General features: G+C 41.7%; 3 protein-coding genes across 5 annotated transcripts in view; 1 reads left to right on the top strand and 2 right to left on the bottom strand.

Moving 5' to 3' along the window:
- cemip (cell migration inducing hyaluronidase 1) overlaps positions 1-11,770 on the top strand; it is a 189,160-nt gene extending 177,390 nt beyond the window's left edge. For all 3 annotated transcript variants that reach the window (XM_087842950.1, XM_087842956.1, XM_087842959.1), the window contains exons 27-29: positions 9,009-9,166; positions 9,361-9,461; positions 11,199-11,770. In XM_087842950.1, coding sequence (XP_087699076.1) covers positions 9,009-9,166; positions 9,361-9,461; positions 11,199-11,326 — 387 coding nt within the window. In that variant the 3' untranslated portion in view covers positions 11,327-11,770. The remainder of the gene's footprint in view (positions 1-9,008; positions 9,167-9,360; positions 9,462-11,198) is intronic.
- A 3,741-nt stretch (positions 11,771-15,511) lies between these two features.
- Positions 15,512-18,436, bottom strand: mesd (mesoderm development LRP chaperone). Its single transcript, XM_087845207.1, has 3 exons — positions 18,239-18,436; positions 16,937-17,165; positions 15,512-15,845 (listed from the first exon to the last, which is right to left on the bottom strand). Exons 1-3 carry the CDS (start codon positions 18,396-18,398, stop codon positions 15,578-15,580), a joined length of 657 nt encoding a protein of 218 aa, XP_087701333.1. The 5' UTR covers positions 18,399-18,436; the 3' UTR covers positions 15,512-15,577.
- A 2,011-nt stretch (positions 18,437-20,447) lies between these two features.
- On the bottom strand, positions 20,448-26,279 carry znf414 (zinc finger protein 414). The gene is made up of 5 exons (XM_087845199.1): positions 26,051-26,279; positions 23,602-23,712; positions 22,016-22,121; positions 21,412-21,935; positions 20,448-21,192 (listed from the first exon to the last, which is right to left on the bottom strand). Exons 1-5 carry the CDS (start codon positions 26,277-26,279, stop codon positions 21,023-21,025), a joined length of 1,140 nt encoding a protein of 379 aa, XP_087701325.1. The 3' UTR covers positions 20,448-21,022.
- Positions 26,280-26,347: the final 68 nt, after the last annotated feature.

Below are 26,347 nucleotides of genomic sequence, written 5' to 3'. Positions count from 1 at the left end.
ATCTTTGCTGCGAAAGCCGGCAGGTAGCTCATCATTTAGTCCTAACAGGCAAGTCCTTGGACCCAGATGCAGTCGGCAATTAAATATAGTACATAGCTTATCTATGAGTGATCTCCAAAACTGTAGAATAACAGGGCAGCTCCACAGACAATGAAAAAAGGAACCAACAGCAGACTGACATTTGTTACAGAGATTAGGCAAAGCTGGAAACATTCTGTGTCTCTTCTCAGGTGTAATATAAAGCCTATTTATAAGTTTAAACTGCCTTTCCCAAATAGAATTAGATGCCAAGGCTTTAAAAGGACGACAGCACAACTCATCCCAAGCTTCAGCATCTATAGCGCCTACGTCTGATTCCCATTGGCCCTTGATTTTGTTAGAGTTATCCATTCTAAGATCAGACAGAATGTTATAAATCTTTTTAGTGATACATTTTAGTTGGGTAGTTTTTACCATGAGTGATTCTATAGGAGAAAGACCAAACCCTCCATTAAAATCCTTCAATTTAGAAGTAATATAGTGCTTTACCTGAAAGTACTTCAAAAAATCCTTATTGGTCAGACCAAACTTGCTTTTCAGTTGAGTAAAAGTAAGAAGAGAGTTCTCATGAACAAGATCACCCACTGTATTAATCCCTTTTTGAGACCAGTCCGCAAAACCAGCCCGAAGACCAGGTAAGAAGTCAGGGTTTTCATGAATAGGAGTAAGAAGGGAGAAACAATTATAATATCCTTCCAGGCGCCTGACTTTGCGCCAAATAATGAGCATATTCTTTAGCACCATATTGTCTCGTGTTAGAACTGTGGCTTTACCTGAGGAAATATATAGCAGGTTCCGCAACGGAAGACCCTTTAAAGAAGTGGACTCAGCGCTGAGGTAAATGGAATCCTGATCGTCCATAAACCATTCTGTAAGAAATTTAAACTGTGCAGCCAAGAGGTATTGTAGGAAGGAGGGAGCGGCAAGACCGCCTCTCTGAACAGGCAAACACAGAAAACTGTATCTCAGCCTAGGTCTTTTCTTACGCCATATAAAAGAAATAATTGAACCATTTAATTTCGACAAAACCTTTTTGGACAGAGCAAGCGGTAACATCTGGAATAAATACAAGAGGCGAGGGAGGATATTCATCTTGACCAGATGAATACGACCTAAGAGAGACAGAGGGAGGCTGCACCACCTATCCAAATCGCGATTGATGGTCTGAATTAAAGGGGTGTAGTTCAGACTATACATTTCTTTTAGATTCGGTGAAATCTTTACTCCTAAATAAGTGAAACCGGAGGGAGACCAACGAAAAGGCTGAGAAATGTTTGGATCAACCTCATTCAGAACAGAGAGGGGCATAGCCTCACTTTTAGAAAAATTGATCTTGTAGCCTGAGAAGGAGCCGTATTGGGAAATTAACGCAACTAATCTAGGAATTGAGTGAGCAGGAGAATTTAGAAAAATTAAGACGTCATCTGCATAAAGTGAAATCTTATGTTGAGAATTGTTCAAACAGAGTCCTTCAATAGCAGCATCCTTCCTAATGGCTGTGGCAAGGGGTTCCATAGCCAGGGCGAATAACAAAGGGCTCAGCGGACAGCCCTGCCGACTGCCACGTTCAATACTGAAATTGTCCGACCTATAACCATTGGTAATCACTGCCGAAAGAGGAGAAGTATAAAGGATCTGGATCCATTTAACAAAGTTGTCACCTAAACCAAATTCTTGAAGTGTGAAAAGAAGAAACGGCCATTCCAGACGGTCAAAGGCCTTTTCAGCATCAAGTGAGATGACTAGAGCCTCAGGGTTAAACAAAGATGAGTGCTGAATAATGTTAAGTAGGCGCCTCACGCTATGTGCGGAATACCGCCCCCGTATAAAACCAGTTTGATCATTCTTAACGATCGAAGGTAGTATTGGCTCAAGACGTATAGCTAGGACCTTAGCAAGTATCTTCAAATCAAGATTTAAAACAGATATAGGCCTATAAGAAGCGCATTCTTCAGGAGGTTTCCCCTTCTTCAAAATTAGCGAAATATTAGCCTCCATTAAGGAGGGGGGGAGAGTGCCTGCCTCAAAAGAGGACAGAAGCATCTTATACAGTGGGGAAGTCAGAATCTTACTAAATTTCTTAAAAAATTCCCCCGTGAACCCGTCTGGACCCGGGGCTTTGTTATTTGGAAGCATCTGAATAACTTTCAGAATTTCACTTTGCGTTATAGGTTTACATAAATCATCCCTTTGGATTTCAGTAACTTTAGGTAAATTTAGTCCTAAGAAGAAGTGATGCATACCTTGTTCCAATGTTGATTTAAACTGGGAGGTATATAACTGCTTATAAAAAGTTTTAAAAGTATCATTAATAATTAAATTGTCATATTTAGGTAAACCAGATGAGTCTCTAACACATGGGATATTACAACCAGCACCCTTATTATGAAGAAGATTGGCCAGATAGCGGTTAGGTTTATTAGCAAACTCATATAACCTCTGCCTCATGAAGAAAAGAGATTTCTCAGCCTTTCTTGTCAATAGTGCCTCCAAAGCTGTTTTAACCACCTGAATTTCATTCCTTAATTGCTCTGAAGGTGATTCATTATGTTCAGCTTGCAGTTTGTGCAATTCCAGTTCTAATTTCCGTTGTTCCATCTGATTTTTCCGCTTCTGGCCTGCTGAATATGATATAATCAGCCCACGGGTGTAAGCCTTCAGGGTGTCCCAAAGCAGGCCTGGAGAAACTTCAGGGGTTGCATTAACCTTTAAAAAATGTTCAAGCTGATCATTTAAAAATATTTCGAATTTTGGGTCGTGAATCAAAAAATTGTTAAATCTCCAGGTATGAGACCGAGGGACAGGATTTAGATCACTTAGCTGAACAAAAACCGGCGCATGATCTGATATAATAATATCGCCTATTGTACATCTCAAAATGTTTCCCAACGATTGTTTGGGGGTGAAGACGAGGTCGATTCTACTACTTGTTCTATGAACACCGGAAAAAAAAGTAAATTCTTTATCGTTAGGATGAAGGGTCCGCCAGGTATCAACCAGATCAAGTTCATTACAAGTATCTAAAAGTGCTTTGGCCCTCGTAGACATTTGAATTTGTTTAGGAGGGGATCTGTCCTTAGTTGTAGAAAAATAACAGTTAAAATCACCGGCTATCACAGAATTATCACAAACCCAGTCAGAAAAGGAAGAAAAAGTATGAGCAATAAAGTCGTTAGACTGTACCGGTGGAAAGTAAATATTCAGAAATGACACCGCTTGACCACCTAGGGTGCCCTTTAAGGAAACATATCTACCAGACTTATCACAAATTGTTTGGTCAACTATCAGCGGTAGGTGTTTATGTATTAAAATGGATACACCGCGGCTCTTACTCGTAAAGGAGGAACTAAAAACTTGACCGACCCAATCACGTTTCAGTTTTAGATGCTCCTGAGGAGACAGGTGAGTTTCTTGCAACAAGGCAACATGGACATTCTCCCTCTTAAGAAAACTCAATATTTTTTTCCGTTTGATAGGGTTATGTATACCTCCTACATTCCAGGAACAAACATTTAACACTGAATTATCACTTATCATACAATATTTGAAATAAGCATGGAACCACGCTCAGGTGACCAAAGCATAGCTGATATGTAGGGCTCCCAAACACTGCTCCACAACACCAGTGGCAAGTAAAATACACATAGAAAAATAAACGTCCTGCTTTGCTAACAATTAACAAAAAACTATTCACAAGAAACAGAACCGTCAAGAAATCAATGAGTATGGAGGTCAGACAAAGGTCTCCAACGCCCAGCAGGGGGCGCAAGCAAACTTTCCAACTTGGACATAGAAAGATGCTGGACCAGAGTACGAGTCTTTTCTTAATCAGTAACGTGAAATAGCTGCCCACCCGCAGCTAAAACAAGGATTCGGATTATAAATGGCTAAATAAAATAGTCTATATGTATAGGGTTATTATCTCCGTGCAGACCCGAAAAGAAAAAAGAAAACAAACAGAAAAAATAACAATAATAATAAACAGGAAAAAAGGAAAGGAGGAGACGAGGGATTGGCGAATGCCTCACGTATGGGACCGGAGCACAGATCAACAGTCCGCTGGAGCCACTGAGGATGAGCGCGGTCCCGCCCCTTGAGGCACGTTATCCAGGTAAGCTGAGACTGCTTCTGGAGATCTAAAAGATTTCTCCTGGCCATCGATCTTGATCCTAAGGACAGCCGGGTACATCATGGCGAAGGGGACACCCATTTCCCTGAGGCGTTGTTTGACGTGGTAGAATCCCTGGCGTTTCTTCAGAACAGCGGCGGAGAAGTCCTCGAATATCATAATAGGAATGCCGTTATGAAATAAGGACTGCTTCCTCCTAGCCGCTTGCATGATCCGTGCTTTATCCTGGAAGTTGTGGAGCTTTATGATGACCGCGCGGGGCCGCTGGGCACTGGAAGGGAGGCGTGCAAGCACCCGGTGGCAGCGATCAATTTTAACAGCGCCGCCCTTGAAACTCACAGCCACCAACTCCGGTAACCACGTTTTGAAAAAAGACACAGGGTTGGTACCTTCACTGCCTTCGGGTAGCCCAATAACACGTATGTTACACCGCCGGCTCCTGTTCTCCAAGTCATCAATCTTATCCAAAGCGGCCTCCAGCTTAAGCTCCACTTCAGAAATCTTGGCGCCATATCCCGCTGTAACATCTTCCTGCGTTGATATACGCGCCCCTGCCTCCTTCATTTTAACCTCCAATGCAGAGATGTTAGCTGCGCATGTTTCCAGTCTTTTCAGAACTGGGTCAATCTTCTTCTCAAAGGAGGCCTCCACAGCCTTCAGCACCTCCGCCGATATCCTCTCCACCAATTTGTCGACGTCCATTTGGCCGGGAAGTGGGGACGACTGGGCCTCCGCCATTACCGCTGCAGCATGGTCGCTGAGCGGAGGGTGATTTTCTCCGGATTTGCCCGGTTTTGACCCGAGGTTGAGCTTCTTCTGGGTGCTTGGCATCGTACGAAGTTTAAAAGTCGAAATAAACAGAGACTTTAACCAAATAAGACATATATAAAGGCCTAAACAAATGCCAAGCTGCGGGAGCGGGCGAGAAACACAGCTACTCCGCCATTGACGTCACGTGACCCCCTTATACTTGTGTTTTTAAAAGTTATCTTTGACTTTATGACTTTCTGTGTGGTTTCTGGGATGCTTAGGACTCATATTGCACTGCTGGAAATAGTTTATTTTGATGCATATGCTGCTTTTTTGCAAATTTGCATTATAATATTTATTTTTGTTTTTCCTGCAGTATATAAAAATTGGTGTATTTCAAAAATAAAACTATGAAGACACTCAAAATAAGTTTCCTGTGGTGGGAAACTATTTTGTGCAACTTTTTTGTATTTACAGTTTTGAGGGATAAGCCTCTTAAATTTCTCTAACTAGAAATATATGTTAAAAAAACAAAAACGATTTTCAATTTTTTTGTAGTTTATTGCACTTTTTTGCAATTTATGTAATTACTATGCACTTAATGCAGACATATTATTAAAATTTGGGCTGTAATGGTTGTATTGATGTATAGCAACTTGAAATGCTCCCAAAAATGGCTCCACAGCATGTAAACATATAATATAAGCTCTGGCAGACTTGGTTCTATGGTAGGTCTTAAAGGGTTAAACGTCATTACTCAGAATGTTTTTATTTAAAGATACAAACAAAGACAACAAACATCTTCTGAGCTTATGTGTGGAAAGTTCCAGCAGTGTTGCTGACTTGAAGTGCCACGTGTAGTGAGTCAGACTGCAGGTCAATGAGTTCAAGCCGAACATCACTGGATTATTTAAAGGGAGATTAAACCATGTGACTTTCACTTCGAATGTTTGAAGGCAAATCACCTTGAAACTCATCTTGCAGGGCTGCTAATGTGGAGCTGAGACGATCAGCTGATGAGGCAGAGTGAGAATGCTGCTCTCTTTCTCATGAAAGCCAGGCTGTATGTTTCATGTGCAAATAGGCCCTTGTTCATTTGTTAGTACAGCAGCGTGATCAGCCTTCGTTCTGCACCTGAAAGCTTCGTCTGGCGTGTCTTTCTTTTCACAACACTCTTGAACTCCTGCGCTCAGGTCCCAGACTCTTTCCTGCCTCAGCCACCTGACAGCTGTGTGCTTTGTCACCATGTTCGGCCTCATGCTCCAACAAAGTGCAACAAGCTGAGATTCAGAGCACATGGCCTGATGAAGTAACTAATTAAATTCATATCTAATTGAAGTAGAATCACATACAGACAGAGAGAAGATGATGTGGGTCCACAGCAGGTGATTAGGCGTTAATAATGTGATTGGATGTCTGTGTGTGCTTAGATGTCAGAAGATGTGACATCCGGTGTGAGAGTGGGGAGAAAGGGTGAGCAGGTACGAAAGGATATGAGCTGTTTCCCTTTTGTCTTCTGTGAGATGAGCAGTCCTAAAGGTTGGAGCTAAAGTGTTCACGGCAAAAGAGTGAATGCTTTCCTGCAAACCCGGCTGCACAAGAGCTTAGACAAACCCTTGATTTCCACCTGGCTTCTTCAGGTACATATTACCAGTTCATTTAAAGCTGCAGATGGTTTGCTAAACTATGTGAGGTTGGCTTTTCAAAGGTGGGCAAACCTTCCTCTATCACTTCTTGGTAGGAAATGAATCATCTACCCATATTTCTCTGTTTTCAGTGTATCCCTCTGTTTTTACCTACATCCTTTTTCAAATCTGTGAATCGAATGATTTCATCATTTATTTGGGCAAACAAACCCCCAGGATTAGTGTGACCTCACTACAACAGGGTCGGCTCAGTGGTGGTCTCGCTCTGCCCAGTATGATGTTTTATTATTGGGCAGCCAACATTCAAAAGTTTACTGGCTGAAAGATCTTCAGGCGACTTGTTGTTGCCCTGAGGCTTAATCGTGTCTCTCTACCTCACTTTCAGCACTTTTCATCCCTCCCTGTTTCCCTGTGACAGTTTACAGACACCTCTGTTCTAATTGCCTCTCTAAAAATATGGTCTTAGTTCAGCCTCTGGCCCCAATCTGTAACAACCACCTCCTCCCCCCATCCCCGGTGGACTCGTCCTTCTGTAAATGGGCAAAAAAAGGTATCAAATGTTGTTTTGACTTTTAAAGATAACACTTTCCTCAGCTTTAGTGACCTGTCTTCTTTGTATGATTTGCCCTCGTGTCATTTGTTCCGCTATTTTCAAAGACGTGCATCTTCTATCTGGGTTTCCAAGTCATCCCCCCAATCATCGGTAGGAAGACTTATTTGAGCTAAAGCCTCACCATCAGGCTCTTATATCACAAATATATACTTTAATTACGGCATCGGCAATTATTCAACCCAAAAACTTGCTTCCAGTTGGGAACAAGATTTGGGTCTTAAGTTTGTGGAAGATTACTGGGACAAAGTCACTGACGTGTGCAAGACTCTCCCTTATTCAGTTTAAGACGGTATCTCAAGATCTAGACTGGATCTAAACTATATCCCGGTATTCCTGACCTGTGCTACAGATGCAACACTGTGATTTAACTCGTTTTTTACCTGCCCAACACTGTGATTTAACTCGTTTTTTACCTGCCCAACACTTCAGTTATACTGCACTTTTTATTTTAAAGTGCTCTCTCATGTTTTGAGTGTTTCTGAAGATTCCACCCTAAACCTTCATCGTAAGCAGCTGGATGTTATCACTTTCACTTTATTGCTGGCACGACGTAGGATTTTACTGTCTTGGAAAACTCCTCACCCTCCTGCCCGATCACGTTGGCTGGAACATGTTATGTTCTGATATGTCAAATTACAATTCTATAAATAAAGAGGGAAACAAATGATCACAGCTCCTTTCCAGCAGGGACGCCAGAGGAATCATTAAGGCTACGTTCACTCTGCAGGTCTTATTGCTCAATTGAGATTTTTTGATCAAATCCGATTTTTTTGTCTGCTCGTTCACACTACAAATAAAATGTGACAGCAAACGCGCTCTAGTGTGAACGCTCAAAGCGGCCGCATGCGCAAAAGAAGACGTCACACACAACGCGCTCTGTTTAGACCCAGACCAACAGTATTGTTTGACTGATGGACCTTAATATAAAGACTTCGGACTTCACGTTTCCCAATTTTTGCTTCAAGTTATTTTGTTATTTACATAATAATGTAAATAACCTAATAATGATCCTTATTGCTGTTTTAGAGGAGCGCTGCTTCAAAGGATAGCTGCAGATTTCTGTCAGAATCTGCAGATTATACAGAACAAATAAAATGTTCACGTTTCTCCAACGTTGTCTTCCCAACAGTTTCACCGGATGTCCAGGAAGCGTTCGCGATGTCTTCTCCAGCGCTGATAATTGGCGTCTGTCTTGTGTCAGTGACGTAAAAGACGGATTTAATGCGACATGACCATCAAACAGCAGCTTTCTGAAACATCAGATATGTATCGGATTCAGCACCACATACGAAAGTGACCCAGATCGGATTTGAAAATATCGGATTTGTCCCGTTCACACTGTCACACCATGATCGGATATGGGTCGCATAGGGTCAAAAAAATCAGATTTGATGCGCTTTCGCCTGCAGTGTGAACGTAGCCTAATTTACATTTCTGTAAAAAAGCAGCATAGATCGTGCAACTCCACTCTGTAAGAGTTTTATTTCTTTTTACTTATTCTGTACAACTCTGGTGCTCTGTCACATCCTTAAAGTGATCATTTGAATACAGTCACCTCATGTGTTTTATATTGTAAGGTAAACCATACAGTAATACAGAGAAACCCCAACAATCAGACAGCCCCCTCATGGGGGAGCAGATCCAGGCTCAGGGAGGGACAGACATGTTCTGGGGGGTTAGGGGGAAAAAGAGCAGAGAGACAAAGAGAGACATATTAAAGACTAATAATGTAATGTACAGAGCGGTATATGCTTATGGAGTCAAAAGGCGAAAAAGAAATTATTGACACATCTCGGAGCTGCAGTGTGATTGGCTGCCTCTGTTGTGACAGGTAAATGGCAAGAAGTTGTACCAACCTGAAGATGGAGTGCACCTGACAGTAATTGATGGGCATGATGGGAAGGTGGTGGACACGAAAGGCTTCAGGAACTCCATCCTGCAGGGAATTCCTGCAGAGATAGACAACTACATCAGTGGACTGAGAGACAAGTAAGAAACTCTCCACCTGCACTGACAAACACCTGAGGTACATTGCTGTTTCATGTTACGATAGACTGCGTCCGACCTCCAAAAATTGATTTACATTGACATTGTGTGTTAAACTCATCTAATGGTTTTCAGATCAAAAAATGTATTTTGCTGCATTAAAATATCAATCAATGTGTCTCTCCCTCTTTCACTAGTTCAATTGTCCTCATGACATCCAAGGGTCGCCTGGTTACCAGAGGATCCTGGACCAAAGTCCTGGGGAAACTTGGCGTAGAGAAAAGCGTCAATTTGAAAGGTAACTGTTATGTGCTTATTCTATTATCTTGTCTTTTTACTCTGTAAAGGCTGATGGAGTATTGTCATCACCCTGCTGGGTGGGCGGGTGGTGTGGACACCCAATAACTCGAGAACGAGCCAACGTAGGAGTTTCAAATTGATACTAAAAGTGCCTCGACTAAAAATCTCAGATGGGTTCATATCTCAGTGACATCAAGGTCAGAGTAAGTGTTCCAAAAATCTCGTGAATGTGATAACTTGAGATGTAGGATTTTGAATGTGATACTGTGTCTGCTCAGAGGCTGAGGGGTAGCACTGGCAGGAGTTTAGAAGTTTCTCCTGCCAACTTTTAAAATTGGTAAAATCTTATTTATATATACCAGGGGTAGGTAACTCCAGGCCTCGAGGGCCGGTGTCCTGCAGGTTTTAGATGTGTCCTTGATCCAATACAGCTGATTCAAATGGCTAAATGACCTCCTCAACATGTCTTGAAGTTCTCCAGAGGCCTGGTAATGAACTAATCATTTGATTCAGGTGTGTTGACCCTGGGTGATAACTAACACCTGCAGGACACCAGCCCTCGAGGCCTGGAGTTGCCCACCCCTGATATAGACTGTTCTTTCTTGGAGCATGGAAATAAGGCTAAGTTCACTCTGCAGGTCTTGATGCTCAATTCTGATTTTTTGATCAAATCCGAATTTTTTGTCTGCTCGTTCACACTACAAATAAAATGTGACAGCAAACGCGCTCTAGTGTGAACGCTCAAAGCGGCCGCATGTGCAAAAGAAGACGTCACACACAACGCGCTCTGTTTAGACCCAGAGCAACAGGATTGTTTGACTGATGACCTTAATATAAAGACTTCAAACTTCACGTTTCCCAATTTTTGCTTTAAGTTATTTTGTTATTTACATAATAATGTAAATAACCTAATAATGATCCTTATTGCTGTTTTAGAGGAGCGCTGCTTCAAAGGATAGTTGCAGATTTCTGTCAGAATCTGCAGATTATACAGTACAAATAAAATGTTCACGTTTCTCCAACGTTGTCGTCCCAGCAGTTTCACCGGATGGCCAGGAAGCGTTCGCGATGTCTTCTCCGGCGCTGATAATTGGCGTCTGTCTTGTGTCAGTGACGTAAAAGACGGATTTAATGCGACATGACCATCAAACAGCAGCTTTCTAAAACATCAGATATGTATCTGATTCAGCACCACATACGAAAGTGACCCAGATCGGATTTGAAAATATCGGATTTGTGCCGTTCACACTGTCACACCATGATCGGATATGGGTCGCATAGGGTCAAAAAAATCGGATTTGATGCGCTTTCGCCTGCAGTGTGAACGTAGCCTAAGTGTGGCTGCCTAATCTATCTTATCTACCGTTAATGCCACAAATAAAAATAACAGGATGGAAAACTTCTATTACATGAGTAGTTAATTGTTTCCTTACCCATCAGGTACAGTTGTGTTTGAAAGAGTAACTTTTAAACAACTAGTCTCTCTTATGTTGACTGATGTTCATGGCTGCATAGAGAACGCTCTGCTATTCAAAAACAAAAAACTGTTTGCTAAAGATCACATCGGGCCAAAAAGGCTTCTTTGTTTACAGATGAGACCAACAACAACTTCTTTGTTTGAATGAGAAGTCTTCTTTAGAGAAAACACTTCAATTTAGCAGCAGAACTCTTTGTGAACATCCCACTTGTACTCCACTTATGTCTCTTTTATTGGTGTCATCTGGCTTTTCTGCAGATAAGCTGGCATTTGTGGGCTTTAAGGGCTCCTTCCACCCTGACTGGGTCTATCTGGAGGTGGACAGCGAACGAGCCAAGATCCATCAAGTTTTGCCCGTCCCTGTGATCCACAAGATGAAGCTATGAGTGGCAGTCAGAGTGGGGAGGATGAGCCAAGTGACTATTTGGCCCTGGATACTGACACACACACACACAACATGCCCACAAAATAATATAAATGCACAGTCACACACACATGCACACTACAGTCAGTTGCTCCGAGCCACTGATCCAGGATCATGTGGTGTTTATTCTGCGTTTGGTTATGAGAAAGGATGATGTGAAAGTATGTGAAAGGTGGAGGCACCCCTCACAGAGCTAGCACTGCCTGTGATGAACTGTCAGGTGATAACACCCTCTCTGGCAGCCATGTTAGCAGTCAGCTCATGGCGGCAGTAGCTCAGAACAGCCAATGGTGTCTACGCAAATGTCTCTAGGAACTATTAATAGGTGATGATAGATGATGGTCACTATTGAATCTTTTTTTCTGACAGAACACTGCCAACAACATTGATTTGTTTTATGCTAGCTAGTTTAATGCTAGCTAGTTTATGCTAGCTAGTTAGTTTATGCTAGCTAGTTTATAAACTAGCTAGTTTATGCTAGCTAGTTTAATGCTAGCTTGCTGGCTAAAGTCACCATTGGATTTTGCAAACCTGGTAGATGTTAAGAGACCAACTGAAGTTAACCTCTAATATTCACGCCTTCTTTAGGATGTTTTCCTGTACAAGAGGAAAAACTCGTAACAGAGGCACTGTGAGGCCAAAATGCATCTATAAGATTTGATTGGGACAGCAACAGCTAACCATTTCTGAAAACGTGCTTGTTCCATACGGCTAAAGCACAACCAGACTCCAACTTTAATCCTTAACAGGTTTTTGGCACTTACCAATTTTAGGACTAACAATCAGTGTTTTGACACGTTTGTTCCCAGCAGCTGGGATTGGCCCCTTTTACTAAAGGTCATCAGGTCTTTGACACAACCAAAAATCTTAATTAAATCTTTCACAGATTTGAGCTTTAGCACAGAAATCAGTCTTCAACCTGTAGTGAAAAAAAACTTGCACTTGATATTGACATATTTGTTTAAAAAACAGCACAAATTGTAGATCGCTGCTAAAACTAGCCACACCTGTGAGCGTTATTTGGGGATTGTGCTCATGTACCTCATCACCCAGCTAAAATCTTTAAATCGGACCCATATGGGTCATCCAAAGAGTATAGAAAGTAAATGAAAACACGCACTTGAAGGTGGAAGTCATTGATAAGCGTAAAATGGGAAACTTTGACTCATCATTAGGTCAGTCTCTTCTTGAAGGCTTTGTCTTGACCTGTTTGTACACTCAAAAAAACCATTAATTGTATAGCGATGAGGACTTTTTTTGCAGCCGTTGAAATGAAAGTTAGAGCTCTGTCCCCAGACGGGCTTTAAAATAACTGCATGGATTTAATCGAAGATGGCTGTGAGCTGCTAGAGTTGCAGTTCTAGGAGTCGTTTGGAACACAAAAACTAAGAACAAGTTCTTCTTTCACCAAATGATTGTTTCCCCATTTCAAAGACAGGATGACACGGGATTCAATACTAGTTTAAATCCCAACAGCAGCCACACTGACAGCACATTGTCAGCAGACAAGCCAGTTTTTGATCTGCACATTTGGTGTAGCAGCTGAACGGCGTGTTCCTTCCGAGGTTCGTGACTGTTTGCAAAATAACCGGAACTCATTTCATTCTTGTTTGCATGTGTCACTGGGACAGTTAATGGTTGGATAAGGAGAGCAGTATAAAATTAACTGGTTACAAAGTTTTTCACAGAGCACTGAGACAGCACTCTGACATATATATGGGCCAATATGGAAGTCTGTAATTTTGTGTTATCAGGTGATTAAGTTGTAATCAACAAAGCTGCAAAATATGTAATGCTGATGCTTTTCAGTTGGATCATTTCTTAATATATGCACATGGCAACTAAAGCCAGATTACAAGCAACACAACTGTCCTTCTATTAACAGGACAGGAGGTACTTGGATACAGTCCAGTACTTTGTAGCCTGGTTGATATGTGTACATTATGAACTACTGGACACTTCTCCAGCAGACCTTCATGTCAGCCACGGTTACTAGGCAGTTTCTGGAGCAAATACTAAGTTTCAGTTGTCTTTTCAAGCACATGTGTGATGCATGTGCATCATTAATCATCCTGTGATGTGTAACAGTTAAGTGATTCTAATGTTCTGCTCCGTTTAATGAAACTGGTGAACGACAGAAAAGAGGAAACAAAAACATTCCTGGTTTGCATCCCAGCTGGTGGTTAACTTGCTTTGTTGCATTCCGAGCACTCGCTCACTTGATATTGTGATGTAGTCTTCTACTGATGGTTTGGGTTCTTTGGTTTTTGTCAGTGTTTGCGATCCATCATGATCCAGCAAGAAGCCCATAAAGATATAAAAGATGAAATTGAGCAGTCCACTGAATGTTTAATCAGGTGGTTTTTAAACGTGTCGCTCCCTCCTCTTCAAAACGATTCCAATGTGACCAGAAAAAACGATTCTTCTCCCTTTACCGAAATAGCTGGTCTTTTTTCGGAGGTTGTAGCAGTAATTTAGCGTTTTGTATGTATGTACGTGTTTTTAAAGATCCACAGGTTGCTAAGAGATATATTTTATACTTATTTATTGTACAGACACTCTTGATGTAAATCTACGAGGGACTTGTTTTGAGTTTAATGTTATTACTGTCCTGTATGTATACTGGATGTAGGCAACAAAAACCGTCATAGGTCCACTTACTGCATACATGCCTATGACTCCTGGTATAGTTGCCTTGTTTTAACTGTATACCAAATGGATGTGTTGTATAAGTGGCTTAGGTGATGAAACTCCATGACTCTGAATTTGTTTGAGGATTTTTGTACATAAATAAAGACAGTTTGTCTGCACATCTCAGTGTTCCTGATTAAACCAACACAGTGGACCCCAGCGTGACTAGCAACCACAGCAGTGGACGTTAACTGGGATACAAATGAATGAACAAAATATAATTTTACTGCTTAAAAAACACAAAATCAGAGTGACTGCACATTTTAAGATCAAGACCACAATAATTCTACTGAAGAGTAATATGTAACAGCTGAGCTGCAGCTGCACCATCCATGTGACATCCCTACAGTTCTGCTAATTTTAGCCTGTTTTGTGACTAAAGTCTGTACAGATATATACACAACCTGCCTCACCCAGTGACAGCTTGATGCCTTTTAGGATCCATTGCATCTATACCTACACAAAGCTTGTGTGCCCCCTGTTGGCCAAAGCTTTAATTACAATGTACTGTCAGTAGCTTTACTAAAACTTGGTTTCAGTTTGTTTATGCTGGTGTCAGCAGCAGCATCACGTGGCTGTACTGAACATCAGCGGTCCCCAACCTTTTTTGTGCCACGGACCGGTTTGAAAAATGTGTCACAGATAAAAACAACAAAATAAAATGATACAACCAAGACAGAAACTCTGGTATTTTGTTAACATAATAATAAACACAAGATCACTGTGTAATTGTGTAACTTTGTTGGCAGCATCCTCCTGAAATGCACCCACAACACTGAGAGCAACATCCTTCTCTCTGCCCCTTAATGCTATCTGGTTGCCATGGCAATGCATAAATATTTCTTTCAAAATAAGATACACAGGAGAAGACCCAGGGAAACCAGGTTAAGGATAAAAACCATACATTTCATACCCGAGCCTCAACTCTCGCAGCCCGGTACCAAACGACTCACGGACGGGTCCGTGGCCCGGGGATTGGGCAACGCTGCTGTATATATCTGCACGTGTGCTGCTCAATCAAAAGCAAGTCTGCACTTGTTACTGAATGCAATGTTTTCACAGTGGAAGTCAAAGATATCAAAAGTTTATTTTCTCATCAAATCAAATAGAAAATGTGGACGCTACAAACACACGAGGACAGGACGGTGTGATCTGTGCCTCCATGTCTGCACCACACAAATTATTCCACAATCAATCATGGATACAGAGGATTAAATGTTTGACAGTGCTCATGTGGAGTACCTTTTTAACAATAAATGCATGTGCTCCTTTTGATCTGGTGATGACTTAACAGAAATCAATATGGCTTCCATTGAAAATGATCTGAAAGTTTGTTACCACTCAGACAAAGACGATTCCAGCTGAGCAGTGAAGGTGACGTTACCCATCAGAACTCATTAGTTCACTCATCCCTCCACATCTCCAGGTGGTCCACTGGGCCCTCACCAGTTCACTGCTCACAGAGTGGATGTGGGAAGCATCATTTATGAGACCACATGTTAATTACTAACTCACAACCTCATCAGAGCTCCTGTTTCAGAGAGTTTGCACGGTTTCCCTCCAAATCAGGCTCCTTGCTCTCCGTTTTCTTCTTGCTCTTTCTCTTAGCGTTGACCTCATTCTGCTGCTTGTATTTGGCATCATCCTTGTTGGCAGCCTTCCCTGGAAACACCTGTCCCTCTACAGTAACATCCACGCAGCGCTCTTGAGCCACAAGGAAGTCTTTCACCTCCCAGGCCAAACTACCATCTCGCAGCATGAAGATCACCCTGTTGGAACCCACCACGAACCTACGAGAGGAAACATTCAGTTTTATTAATAAAGCACCAAATAACAACAGCAGTTCACTCAAGGCCCTTTCTATTGTAAGGTAGACCCTACAATAATGCAAAGACCCCAACTATTAGACGCCCCGCTCTGAGCAAGAGCTTTGGCGACAGTGGGAAGGAAAAATAATTAACCTCAGTGTGTGAAGAGGACTCTCCATTTACATGCACAAACTGGAGTCTATTAGATAGATATGATACAAACCACTGCAGCACAGTACCTGTAATACCTACAGCATGTTCTAATCACTCTAATAGGATATTATGGTCGACAGTATCGAATGCTGCACTAAGGTCAAGAAGGACAAGCACAGAGATGAGTCCACTGTCAGAGGCCATAAGAAGATCATTTGTAACCTTCACTAAAGCTGTTTCTGTGCTGTGATGAGCTCTGAAACCTGACTGAAACTCTTCAAATAAACCATTCCTCTGCAGATGATCTGTTAGCTGTTTGACAACTACTCTTTCAAGGATGTTTGATATGAAAGGAAGGTTGGAGATTGGCCTATAATTAGCTAAGACTGCTGGGTCTAGAGATGGCTTTTTGAGTAAAGGTTTAACTGCAGCCACCTTGAAGGCCTGTGGTACATAGCCGATTATTAGAGATAGGTTGATCATATATAAGATCGAAGAATTAATCAATGGCAGGACTTCTTTGAGCAGTTTTGTAGGAATGGGGTCTAAAAGACACGTTGATGGTTTGGAGGAAGTAATTATTGAAGTTAACTCAGAAAGATCGATTGGAGAAAAAGAGTCTAACTTAACATCAATGGTACTAAGAGTAGCTGTAGATAATATTACATCTGTGGGATGAATTGGGCAGGGTGATGATAATTCTGGAATAAAAATTAAAAAAAGTAAATAAATGAATAAATGAATAAATGCATGCTTCAGTATTGATCTGTATCACAGAATGGGCTCTTGAACTGTTCTGAAAATGACTGTCAGTGAACACAGTTTGTTTGTTACTGCTCTACAAATAGAAATCACTCTCACGCAAACGACAAGAAACAAAACAAGAAACAAAAAACGAAACAAGGTTAGAAAGGAAATACCTCTGAATATCAAAGTTGGCATTGAAAAGGCTGCCCTGCCACAGGCCTGTGATCTCCTCCGTCTCTTTCTCTGTAGGATCTCCTGAAACTGTGGCAAAAACCATCAGAGTCCGACCTTTTTTGGACATCTTAAGAAGCTCCTCTGGTTTGGAGGGGTTCACCTTAGAGAAGTCGATGGGAGGAGGAGACCTTTTGTGCTCTGGAAGGTCACCTTCCTCAATGTCATCGTCTGCCTGTTAAACCACATGGAGAGAAAAAACAAAACACATGACAACAGTTTAAGATGAAACAGCAGCTATTAGCGTCTCACTCGTTTGAATCTATTTTATACTTTCCACTCTCACACTATAGCATGTGTGGACGAAACTCCAGGCCTCAAGGGCCGATGTGTCCTTGATCCAACACAGCTGATTTTAATGGCTAAATTAACTCCTCAACATGACGTGAAGCTCTCCAAAGTCCTGGTAATGAACTAATCATTTGATTCGGGTGTGTTGAACCAGGGTGAGATCTAAACCCTGCAGGGCACCTTGAGGCCTGGACTTCCTCACCCCTGCACTCTAGACACAAATATTTAGATGATGTTGAGTTTTGTTTTGTTTTTTAAACAAATGGCACTCTTATTTTTTAAGTCATATGTTTTTTTTTATCCCTAAAATAACTGGTTTAAAAGAGACTGAACGGAATATTCGGAAATAGGATGACTCATTGTGTCATTTAGTGATCAATTCAGACTGAAAGTAGGAGGACTGACAATAAAATCAAGCTAAGCAAAAGGGACAATTATATATTTAAGTTAACCTATATCTATACACTCAGTCTTTACAATGTGGATAACTTCATATCACTCAATAGAGCACTTTGCTATCAGACTGCTGCCTCACTCTGAATTCAGTTTGATTTATTTAACACCAAAGCACAACAGCAGTCGCCTCAAGGTGCTTAATACAGTAAAGGTACAATAATGGACAAGCCCAACAATCAAATGACCACTATGAGCAAGCACTTGGTGACAGTGAAAAGGAAAAACTGCTTTTGAAAAATAAATAAACATTTTAAAAGGATCACCGGGACCAAAAACACTGTATGCATCGATTAACCAGTGAAATTATAATAACCTCTCGTGGAGTTTACCCTATAACAACTTCCTCTGGAAAGAACAGCGACGAAAGAGTCCGGCATCTAATAGTAGCCCCTAGCACTATCAGTTAAACACTCTGACCTAGCTGGGCTAATGATCTCTCGTGACACCTAGCCAGCGGCTAACAGCTGCTAACATCTGAAGGCTGTGGGCGGGAAAACTTGCCTCCCACTGTTCCAGGAGCCGTGCCATGTCAGCATCATTGTAGTCTCGGATGTCCTTCTTTTTCTTGGCCTTTTCTTTAGTCTCGGGCTCTACAGCACAAAGCATGTGTGTGCAGAGCACAAGCACCGCGCATCTCCACAGAAAGCCAGACGCCATGTTTCCAGTTGGTACCCTGTGATTGGCTGTGAAGTCTGCCGGTCACAAGACGAGAGGGGGCGTGTCAAAAGGGTCCGGCCGGCACCGGCCGGTGGAGAATTTCAAAGTAAAGCCGGGAGGACCAACCGGGAGGACTACCACAGTCTACTGTTATTACCGAGCACTGCTCCCTTAATCGTTATTATTGTTATTGTTTTTCAGGCAAATTAATCGACGTTCCGGGGCCTAAACGTGCTCAAATACACAGATACGTTATTATTTGGGACGTGAGCGTTTGAAAATGGCTCTAGAGCGCCACCTATGCAGACTATAATGAAGTACTACGGACACGTAGTTGTTGTTTTTTTTTTTTTTAAATATCAAACTTTATTAAGAAATAGTATACAGAACATGTATACAACCAGAACAAAATTAACATATGCCAGGGGGTGTAATACAAAGAATTACAAACATTCAAATAATTTGTAATTACTACAAATAGTAATAGTTTTCATAGCCTTTTTGTTAAGTGATCCACTAATCAATTTTATGTAACATAAAACATCATTATAGTAATGTTTAAAATTAGCTAAGATAACTAACAAGTTTATTATAAAGTAAACATCTTCTTTTTTTTTTGCCTTCGAAAGAAACAAAATAGAACATTTTCCCATTTCACAGCTACGGGCACGTAGTTTGAGCTACATGAATGAAAAATGTGCACATATAACAAGCAAAGAGGGACAAAAAAGCCTCTGGGCTCCTTGATCAAACCAAACAGGAAGTCCAATATTTTGAATTGAAGATAAAACTCTGGTGCCAATTTTACTATTTTCAAAGTGTTCATTCCATAAAGATTATAATTATATTATAATTATACTATACTATATTTGCACATTTTGCATCTTGCACATGTCTTTGTCATGTCTCGTCTATAATATCCTGACAATAACTTGAACGTGGTATTCAATACCTACTGCACAATCCACTTTGTATTGTCTCTGTCCTGTCTTTGTTTATCGTACAGTCAGTATTGTATAGTTATCATTATAGTATTGTATAGTTAGTAAATAGTATCTTTTTATCCCTTACTTTTACCGAAATTTAGCACGTTATTTATTTGTAATTCATAGTTGTATAGCTCTTGGAGATATATCTTTTATATACTTATAAATGCACCATAGGGGGGCTTGGGTGAAACAGCATTTGATTATACTTTGTATACTGCTGTATTGACAATAAAGCTTTTGAATCTTGAATAATCAGTGTACACTACAGGCCTGGGCTACAGGGTGCATCTGTGGCGCCACAGCAAATTTCAATCATTTGCCATGACATTTTTATTATAATACCGTGTCCAATCTGGCTCAAACTTCTCAATTGTGATAAGGGCGTGTTCCTGAACACATTTTTTATTTGGAGTGTTTAACAATCATCACATCTCCACTCAGTAGGCACAGAAAATATCATGTTTTACACTTTGAGGTATAGCTTCAAGGTGGTTACACTTGAGCAACTTGACCTTTGGACATGAAAAGCCTTAAGGAGTTGGTCTTAGTTTATGTTTAGTTTATGTGAACTTTCCAGGTTAACTCTTTTCATTGGATGTTACAACTTGGCCCAACAGTGCCACCTACAAAATGTGAAAAAGGCTTGAGTGTCCACACCACCCACCCCTCTAATAGCTGGACATTTATGAAGGAGCAGTTCTGGGACTTGTGTTAAACACCTGTTGGTGATGGGAGTGCGATGCATGTGCAGTGCACAACTATTACTGTAGAATAAGTGATCTTGGATTTGTAATCTAGTTGACTGGTTTTTGTATAAAGCGCTTTACTACTCTACCTGTAGAGGAAAAGCACTTTATACAACTTCCCTCATTTACCCATTCATACAAGGACTTCTATATGGAAGTGCTTTTGGATGCATCAGAGGGGAACTTGTCAAAAGATATTTGGCATGCAGACTGGAGCAGCCAAGGATCGAACTGATTCATTTCAGTTTTATTTACACATAGGTGCTTAATACTGTAAGGTAAAACCCAACAATACAGATAACCCCTTATGAGAAAGCACTGGGCGACAGTGGGAAGGAAAAACTCCCTTTTGAGAATCGGCTGGAGGTGAGAGATAAGACAACACTACAGAAGAGAGCCAAAGATAAATAATAACTAATGACTCGATGCAGAGAGGTGTGTCAACACAGTCGTGCATGAATGGGGTCTAAAAGACAAGGTGATGTTTTGGAGGAAGTAACTACTTAAGTTAACTCACTGTTCATTCACTGATTAGTGATTTTAAACTATTGCACTGCTCTTCGTCTTTCAGCTTTTCTTTAGAGTTGGTCACATCTGCCTTCATCTCATGTCAGGCCAAACCTCTGCATGTCCTCCTTCAATCTTCTCTGTGCTCTTCTTGTTTGTACTGGAGTGACCCAAAAGTCAGATATTTAAACAAAAACTTTCACAAAAACGTCTGAAATTTTATTCAAGAGGTGAAGATGTTAGATGCTCTACAGAAACAGTAATATACAATTTTCCTAGCATCATTACCCAAGCTGATCCATGCACATAACTCCTGCTGTGCACAGCCAGCACTCAGAATTTGGCTAAAACCTCGACACATAAGACAACTAGAGTTGCCACGCTAAGTATTCGTAGCAGAGCTCCCTGTATCTTCTACAGCTTTGACGGTGCTGTGTTTACTGCTGATGTGCAGGGTCATTTCCTTGCGGTTGGTTACCACATGGCCACACTGTACACATGTATAGCGCCCCCTGGTGTGCTCCCAAAGGATGCGTCTGCTGCAGGCCAAACCTAAAGCACAAAACAAATAACTGTGAGTGTTTTGATTTGCTAACGTCACAGGATACATTTAAGGCTTTGCAAAAGGTGACGGGTTTCATCTGCGACCATTTTTAATCATCCTTTCAAAAACAATAATCAACCAGGTTCTACTTTATTTAACTACTGCTGCACTTGTGCTGGGCTGAGTGTAACTGTTCCCATGCTGCTCTGCAGTGAACCTGAACTCACCTGGACTCTTCTTCCAGATAGCCGATGACCCAGGAGGAGAGTGAGGTGCTGATCCTGGAGCAGGATGGATGGTCTCAGGTGACCTGGTCTGTGGCTGGTGCTGAACCTGGAACTCAGGAGGGTCAGCGCTTGCTTTTGGACCATCCATCTTTAGACATGAGGGCATGTTAGGGGCTTTTTCCTTAGGCAAAATACGAGCTTCAATAATGTTTTGAAGAGGGGAGGTTTCTTGGAGAGGCAAGATAGGGGAACTGAGCAGAGGCGGGGGTGAGGAGTGTGCCTGAGGATCAGCAGGGCGGATGGCTCCATCTGGGTTTGGGATTTGAGGCGGCAGTTGCTGGGCTGCGGACACCGACTCCAGCCGTGGGAGGTGCTGGTCTGTGGGTTTTGGGTTGGTAACAGCAGCAAGCTGAGGGGGCGTCTGTTCAACAGGCTTCGTTTTACTCCGTGTGACTTTAGAGCAGGTGTGCAGGTGAGTCAGCAGGCCACGGTATGAGCGCAACTTAGTGCGACAGCTTTCACACCTGCAGAAAGAGAAGCCAGACGATTGTAAACATGTGTACCGCTCACTGACAGCACATTTGGAGAACACAGGCCAACTCACTGGAAGAAAATGTTGGGTTTGTGATGATGCCTCATGTGCTCCATCAGCTTCTGCATGTTGGAGAAAGAAGCACCGCAGCCGACTGTAGAGCACAGCAGCACTTTACCTAAGAGATCAAAATAGTGTTTGTCTGACACAACCTTTGTCATAATCTTATTAAACATCTCCACAGGAACATGCAGAAACTGCAAGGCAAGATTTTTGGTATTTTGTGTGTTCAGCTATAATCTGACATCTAGAATATAACTATTAGGGTGCTGGGTGAACAGCCCTCCCCTCTGCCCAACACGTTTGCTGAACCACAAGTCAGCAGGTTATCTGATGGATTCCTAGCTTACTTCTCTTCTAACATCACGGTTGTTCGTTTCTGCTTATTTCCTACGGTTCAAATAACATTTGAGTATCTGTCATTTATTAGCACCAGCTTTTATTAGAGGTAGGGATGCCCCGATACCGATACTGGTATCGGGTATCGGGGCCGATACTGTAAAATGTGTGTGTACTTATACTCGTAAAAGTTAACCGATACCATGAACCAATACTAACTTATTTCATAAATCAGAGGGTGGCTTGTCATTTTTGTTGTAGTTTTTTAGATTGGCCACTAGGGGGACATCCCGCGCTAAACAGGCACAGGGTTAGACGAGTGAGACTGGCAGCTCCAGATAAAAAAGAGAAACTGGAGGCTGCTGTAGCTAGGCTAAACAAAATGTCAGCAGTGTGGAACAGCCAACTTTAACTCAGGTTTTGGAAAAGCGAAGAAAAATGAAAAACTTTCTGAAGAGGTAAAGACAAGCAGTGTGTGCACGATGTCAGTCCTTGGTTTAACGGCGCAGTGGACTGATGATCCACGGGCAGGTGAGGAGTTTGTTCGTCAATGCCAAATACTTTCGTTATTTTGTTTGTTTGTTTACAATATGGACACTCTGCAATAATTTTAAAGTTTATTTTATTAGCAAACCTAATTTGTATTTATTTTATTCCAAACAGAAGTGTTTATTTATTATTCTGAAGTATCGGTTTTTGTACTCTGTATCGGCAAGTACTCAGATCCAAGTATCGGTATCGTATCGGTTTGAAAAAATTGGTATCGCTGCATCCCTAATTAGAGGAATAACTTTGGACGGCAGTGGTGTACTCCTGAACAGGAAAAACACTGTCAAACACTTGAACATTGTTTGAGTGTTTTCAGGATTCGTTCACACTTTATTCTACAGCAACATAACAAATAGAAAAGAAACACGGAGAGGGAGCGAAAAGTCTCACTGACAAAACCACAGCCGTGAATAACAGCAAAACTCAGACTGTTAACCATTAATGATGACCAGTTACAGTCCCAGTGCAGTACAGCATCACTGCCACGTGTGTTACAGCAAACAATGCGCTGCAGTCAAACTGTCTAAAGAAATTATACCAAGTTTCACATCATGAGCACAAAAACATGTTTTGATGGAAAGCACTGTTCAGGACTGGAGACTGACAGAAATAAACCATGTTTGCTGTTATTGCACTTCCATAATTAATACTGGGTTTTTCCAGCCACAGCCTTATTAGTTTATGTCCACAGTGGGAGTGCAGGACCTCACCAGGTAGAGACTGAGCCGGGATATCGTGATCTTTGATGTGGCTCTCCAGAGCACTTGTGTCGCTGTACACTCTCTTACAGGCGTGCAACGGACACGGTATCCTCTTGTTTCCTGAAATGGACAAAGATGACTTCAAAAGCTGACACGAACACAACATCATGTAAATCACATCAAGAATTTAGTAACTTGTCTGGAGCTGCTTAGCTAGCTGAGACTTTTAGACCACCGTTTGATGTTTGAATGAAAGAAGCAGGTCTAAGTTTCACAGGCGAGAAGCTCAATGTTTTTCCAGCCTTACAAACATGTTTGATTAAGTAATCCTTCTCTAAACCTGCTGCCTGTCTCCATCACTGACCAGGACACCAGACTGACACTGAACTCTCCAAATTTCATTAACTTCTGAACAACGTTAAGTTAGTATTTTCACACATGTAACTACCAAACTGACTTTTCGCAAGAGTCCAATTAAAAAAACCAACAAGTCAGTCAGTGTCTTTAGCAGATTCTAACAATTCAGTTTGTCCCTGCAGCTCTTAAACCCGCAGAGAGAAAAGATTTGGGTCAGAGGCTGTGAGAGCAGCTGGACACTGCAGGGGAAGTAAAGCTCAATTTGAAATCTACTTCCTAATTTCTAATTGTATTTCCTGGAAAGCCCATTGTTTACGACACTGCAACCTTCCACGCCATTCAAGTTGTTGTTTGCTGCTTCGACCCAATATGTAGTTACACTGAGTCCAGCCTGGGCTTCCCTCCCCCAGCTGACTGGACCGTTCCCCGGTACTGACAACCAGAGATGGGCAGTAATGCGTTACTGTAATCCGATTACATTTTTCAAGTAACGAGTAAAGTAAGGGATTACTATTGCAAAAACGGTAATTAGATTACCGTTACTTTCCCGTAGGAACGCTGCGTTACTGCGTTACTAAAACCGTGATTTTTTTGTGAGAATGTCTCATGACAGTGACGTAAGCGAGTGCGACGTTCGTGACAACAGCTGTGTGCAGATCAACAATGGATCATATATCGAGTGCAGAGAGAGTATGAGCGTGCAGCGTTTAAAGCGTGGAAGTACTGACCTTACTTTGAGTTTGATTCCATAAAAAGTGACAAAAACATTAGTGTCCGTTGTGCGTGGGAAGAAAACTTCTTTTTACAGCGAAAAAACCCCTAAACTTCCAAACAAGCACCGAGTAGCTACGACGTAATGGGAAACTCACAGAGAAACTCGCGGATTCTTCCACTGACCGCTGCACACCTGCACCAGGGTAACCCTCCGCCTACCCCACTCCTGCTTTACAGGTGAAAATAGAGCAACAGGACCGCTAGTCTTTGACTTTATTTATTTTCTGCTGTGTTTTACTTGCATCTATTTGAAAGACTGAGTGTAAACACACAAAAATACTTTATGTGCTGGAATGTGCAGAAAATAGGTTTAAATATTAAACTAATTTCTTCCAGTCAGAGAATGTTGCAGATAATTTAATTTTTGCTTGATGCATAAAGTTAAAAGATTAAAACTAATAAAACAAGTTTTAAAAAGAGACTTTTCCATTTGATTACATTTTGTATGATGATTATGCAGAAAAAGTAGAATTGGGCTGAAAGATCTATCACTTTATCACCTATTCAGGTTGTAAATCGTGTTTTTAAAAAGTAACTAAGTAATTAATTACTTTTGAAAATAAGTAATCAGTAAAGTAACTGGATTACTTTTTGGGGGAAGTAATCAGTAATTAGTTACTGATTACTTTTTTCAAGTAACTTGACCAACACTGCTGACAACAGACTAGAACACGTGTCTCTTTATTGCAGTGACTCCCAGCCTTACAAGGTTCAGAGGAGACGGACTTCAAGCTCTTTAAAGACAAGACTCACTGAAGCTGTGAACACAATCTAGCATCAAGTCCATGTAACTCAGTGTTTAATAACATCATAGCTAACACTAAGTCATGATACAGTGAGGGGTCAGCATCGCCTCAGACTGCTGAGCTGTCACTGAGGCGTCTTTACAGTTCAGTCATGTGTAACAACAGCTGTGTTATCACAGCAGCACAGACAGCAGCACAAAGTCAATGGAAACTGGAAGCAGCCTGGTTCTTGTGAAACGGGGGCAAAGCTGCCGGTCTGTATCTGCCATCACATTATTGAAGTCTTTGTTTTCTGCGCATTAATGGTGCGCAGCACGGCCAGACAGTAAACGATGGGTCCCCATGTGTCAGTCAAACATGGACAACAGAGCAAAGCAAACCACACGAAACGCTTAGAAATCGCTTGATTTTGGAACTTGTGGCGGTTTCCTTTGTATACAGACCGCCGGCTGCCCGCAGCAACATGGCGCCCACTTTGAGGAACAGCAGAGGAAATACGGCGCCTACGTGCGTACAGATGTCATTAAAAATGGACCCAAACCGAAACTATAGGTATGTTTCAGAATGACCTCATTACTAACCTCCGTTTGCATTTTCAGACGTCTGTACGGGGACACTGTCCGCAGACATGCCTGCTCCTGCTCCTTCTTCTTCGCGTTTATTTAAACCACACAGTGAATTACCGCCACCGTGTGGTGTGGACGGTGAACCAAATGAACAGGTACAAAGAAGCGCTGAAGAAGTGACTTCTACCCCATTCTCCCAATCAGCTTTCTGGGATTTACAGGGATTAACTTGGATGACGAGCATGCGTCAAGAAAGTTTCTCATGACCAGCGATTAGTGCTGTTCACAGAGAGCTGGGAAACGTCTGCAATC

Source organism: Neolamprologus brichardi, chromosome 1, assembly GCF_056152115.1.
Source record: "Neolamprologus brichardi isolate AB-2024 chromosome 1, ASM5615211v1, whole genome shotgun sequence".
NCBI classification, from domain to species: Eukaryota; Metazoa; Chordata; class Actinopteri; order Cichliformes; family Cichlidae; genus Neolamprologus; species Neolamprologus brichardi.
The sequence above is the reverse complement of the archived record's forward strand: the minus strand, read 5'-3'. Positions and strand labels throughout refer to the sequence as shown.